General features: G+C 30.7%; 1 protein-coding gene across 1 annotated transcript; it reads left to right on the top strand.

Annotated features, from left to right (window-relative positions):
- Positions 1-393: 393 nt before the first annotated feature.
- LOC131620489 (ankyrin repeat-containing protein BDA1-like) lies at positions 394-2,404 on the top strand. Its single transcript, XM_058891587.1, has 2 exons — positions 394-1,089; positions 1,562-2,404. Exons 1-2 carry the CDS (start codon positions 430-432, stop codon positions 2,300-2,302), a joined length of 1,401 nt encoding a protein of 466 aa, XP_058747570.1. The 5' UTR covers positions 394-429; the 3' UTR covers positions 2,303-2,404.
- The last annotated feature ends 588 nt before the right edge of the window (positions 2,405-2,992 follow it).

Here is a 2,992-nt window from a genome sequence, read left to right as displayed (position 1 = left end):
GGAAAGAAACCCGTAGTATTTTAGAATCTGTTTATTTTAATAATACTTTTCTTTTATACATGGGCTACCTAAATCACTAATAAAGGAAAGAAACCCGTAGTATTTTAGAATGTGTTTATTTTAATAATATTTTTCTTTTATATATGGGTTACTTAAATCACTAATAAAGGAAAGAAACCCGTAGTATTTTAGAATCTGTTTATTTTAATAATACTTTTCTTTTACATATGGGTTACCAACACATGTAAAAATATATTTTAGCTAGGGCAGAAGTATTGGTTATTCATTTTTGCAGACCACATGGCATGTGAACCAAGTAAAGAATACTGAAACCAAATCTATTAAATACCACACATGTTAAATTTATTAACCATATTTGCAATGAACCCCATATCTTTCACACTTCACTCAAAACTTATATTATCAAACATGAACACAGAAAACCTTGACCAAGTGATGGGTTCAGCTTATTTTAATAGAATAGGTGTAGTCTATACCGTAATTAAAGAGGATCCATCTATTTTGGAAAACATAGATAAAAACCAATTTGTAGAAACTCCTTTGCATATCGCTGCCTTGATGGGTCATCTCGAATATGCCATTGAAATTATGAATTTGAAACCTTCATTTGCTACGAAGCTAAATTTGGAAGGTTACACTCCCATTCATTTTGCTATGCTCCACAATACTGATGTTGTTAGGGAAAGGATCCCCGCTTCTCTTCTTAGGGATAACAGCCAAATGGAGTTGGTGTCTTACTTGGTTGGTATCAATAAAGATCTTGTTAGAGTTAAAGCAAGAGAAGGCTTGACTCCACTTCATTTAGCAAGTAAATTAGGGGAGGTTGAACTTTTAGCTAAATTCCTCACTGTTTGTCCGGATTCCATTAAAGATGTAACTGTGAAAGGTGAATCTGCATTGCATATTGCTGCCAGGATGAAACAATATAAGGCCCTTGAATTTCTTCTTACGTGGCTCCAAGAAAATTGTGGAAGAGGTGCTAAAAAGCTGAAATGGGAAATACTGAACCTGAAAGACTACAACGGTAACACTGCTTTGCACATTTCAGCCCTTAGTAGTGAACCAAAGGTATTATCTTGATTAAATTCACATGTCTCCTTCATATATGTAACGGGTTAAAAAATCCTTTTATAATGTGACTAAAAATATATTATTTGAGTATGTTTTTTAATTAATAATTAATATTTTTTATAATATTTATTATAAAAATTCTATTATTTTAATTAGTACAATGCAGGTTTAAAATTGTTTGAGCATTTTTTTATAAAATTGTCCACTTGTTTTTAAAATACACTGTAACTGCAGTTTGATTCATGGTGGAGGACACCACATTAGCAATAGTGTGGTTGGAAGTTAGAACTGGGTATGAAGAGTTCAATTTAAAACAAAGAATGTTACATTCAAAAAACAAAGTGTCCCTTACTTTTAAAATATTTTAAAAAAAATATATGTGATAATTAATATGGGATGGAAAAGTAGTTGTAACATGAACTATCTCTAACAAGTTGTATTATTCATTTATAATTATTTGGTAGCACAGTCTCTTGAATATCTGGCAAACACTGGGATGAGCTTTGATGGAATGAACTCCGACAAGAAAAAAGCAATTGATTTAGCAAGTACTCCAGAGATGAAGAAAATATTAACAAGTGCTAAAGAAAAACGTCTCTCAATAATGATTAAGGTCGGCATTCTTGATGCCATGACTTGGATAAGTAGAATTAGAAGTGATATAACAGAGGAGCAGCGTAACACTTGGTTGATAATTGCAACTCTTGTTGCAACTGTAACCTATGAATCAACAGTGAGTCCTCCGGGTGGAGTTTTCCAGGTTAGTGCAAGTGATGACAACAATATGAAAATCAAGTCTGGAGATATGTATTATTCTACCCGAGGAAATGCTGGGAAATCGATCTTGTCAAAAACTAGTTTCATGGGTTTTTCATTAGCGAATATGCTTTCCTTTTCTTTATCAATTATAGCAATAGTAATTATGACCCCAGGGGGAGTACTAAGGCCCCTCGTGTTAGCTCCGGTCACTTTTTTTACTCTTTGCTATCTAATTGCTATGCCAGCAATATCTCCTACTCATACAAACACTATTATTCTCAGCATCCCTATGTATTCAATTTTTTTATTGGCGGGTTTTATGTTTTATTTCTTTGGGGACCATATTATTATAAAAAAGAGAATAATCTCTTGTTACAAATGCATGAGAGCAACTCAAAGTCAAACCTGCATGAGAGCAACTCAAAGTCAAACCTCTGAAACCCGTGTTTAGACAATATAGTTTCATTGTCTATTTGAAGTTTCCAATATATTATTTGGTTCAATCTTAGCAAATTATGAACAAATGTATGTGTACAAGTATGAAACCCATGTGTTCCCGATATATTTAATATGTAATTGATTGTTATAATATATAAGTTATCTTTAGTCATGTTTTTTTTAATGTGATTGGTTATTATAATTTGTAGGTCACATTTAGGTATATTTTGTTATTTGTGCGAGCGTTTCTTTTTGTTTAAGTCATTTGTTAAAAGAATAGAAGGGGTTTTTTTTCCTAGGTACCTAAGGCAATATTTGGTGATGAAGTTCCTACCTAAAAACAATGTTGTAAATTATTAAAAATTAATAACAATTAATCACCATTAATGTGTTACAAAATGGGAAAAAAAAATCATGTGCAATTTATATTTTGAACAGTTAAATATATTTTTGATCTCTATAAAATATACAATTTTATTTTTGGTCAGTATAAAAAAATTACTTGATCCTACAAAATTATTATACACGTAGTTTTAGTCCCTATTGTTAAACCAGTGAGCATTTTTTGAATGATTATTTTGCAGATATTTTTGGAACGTTAAAATTTTCTTGAAAAAAAAATTCAAAATTTGATTTCTAATTAGTCGAGATTTTTCATTATTTTTTGAAATTTAAAATATTCATATTTAATCCTTCTCATTTT

The sequence above is a fragment of the Vicia villosa genome, linkage group LG7 (assembly GCF_029867415.1).
Source record: "Vicia villosa cultivar HV-30 ecotype Madison, WI linkage group LG7, Vvil1.0, whole genome shotgun sequence".
NCBI lineage: Eukaryota > Viridiplantae > Streptophyta > Magnoliopsida > Fabales > Fabaceae > Vicia > Vicia villosa.
Note: the sequence above shows the minus strand (reverse complement) of the source record. Positions and strands in the feature narration are given on the sequence as shown.

Excerpts from the sequence above, each read along its gene's own strand:
- LOC131620489 (XM_058891587.1), top strand. The coding sequence starts at position 430 with ATGAACACAGAAAACCTTGACCAAGTGATGGGTTCAGCTTATTTTAAT. Across the intron at positions 1,090-1,561 it reads CCCTTAGTAGTGAACCAAAG|TCTCTTGAATATCTGGCAAA; the intron begins GTATTATCTTGA and ends TTGGTAGCACAG.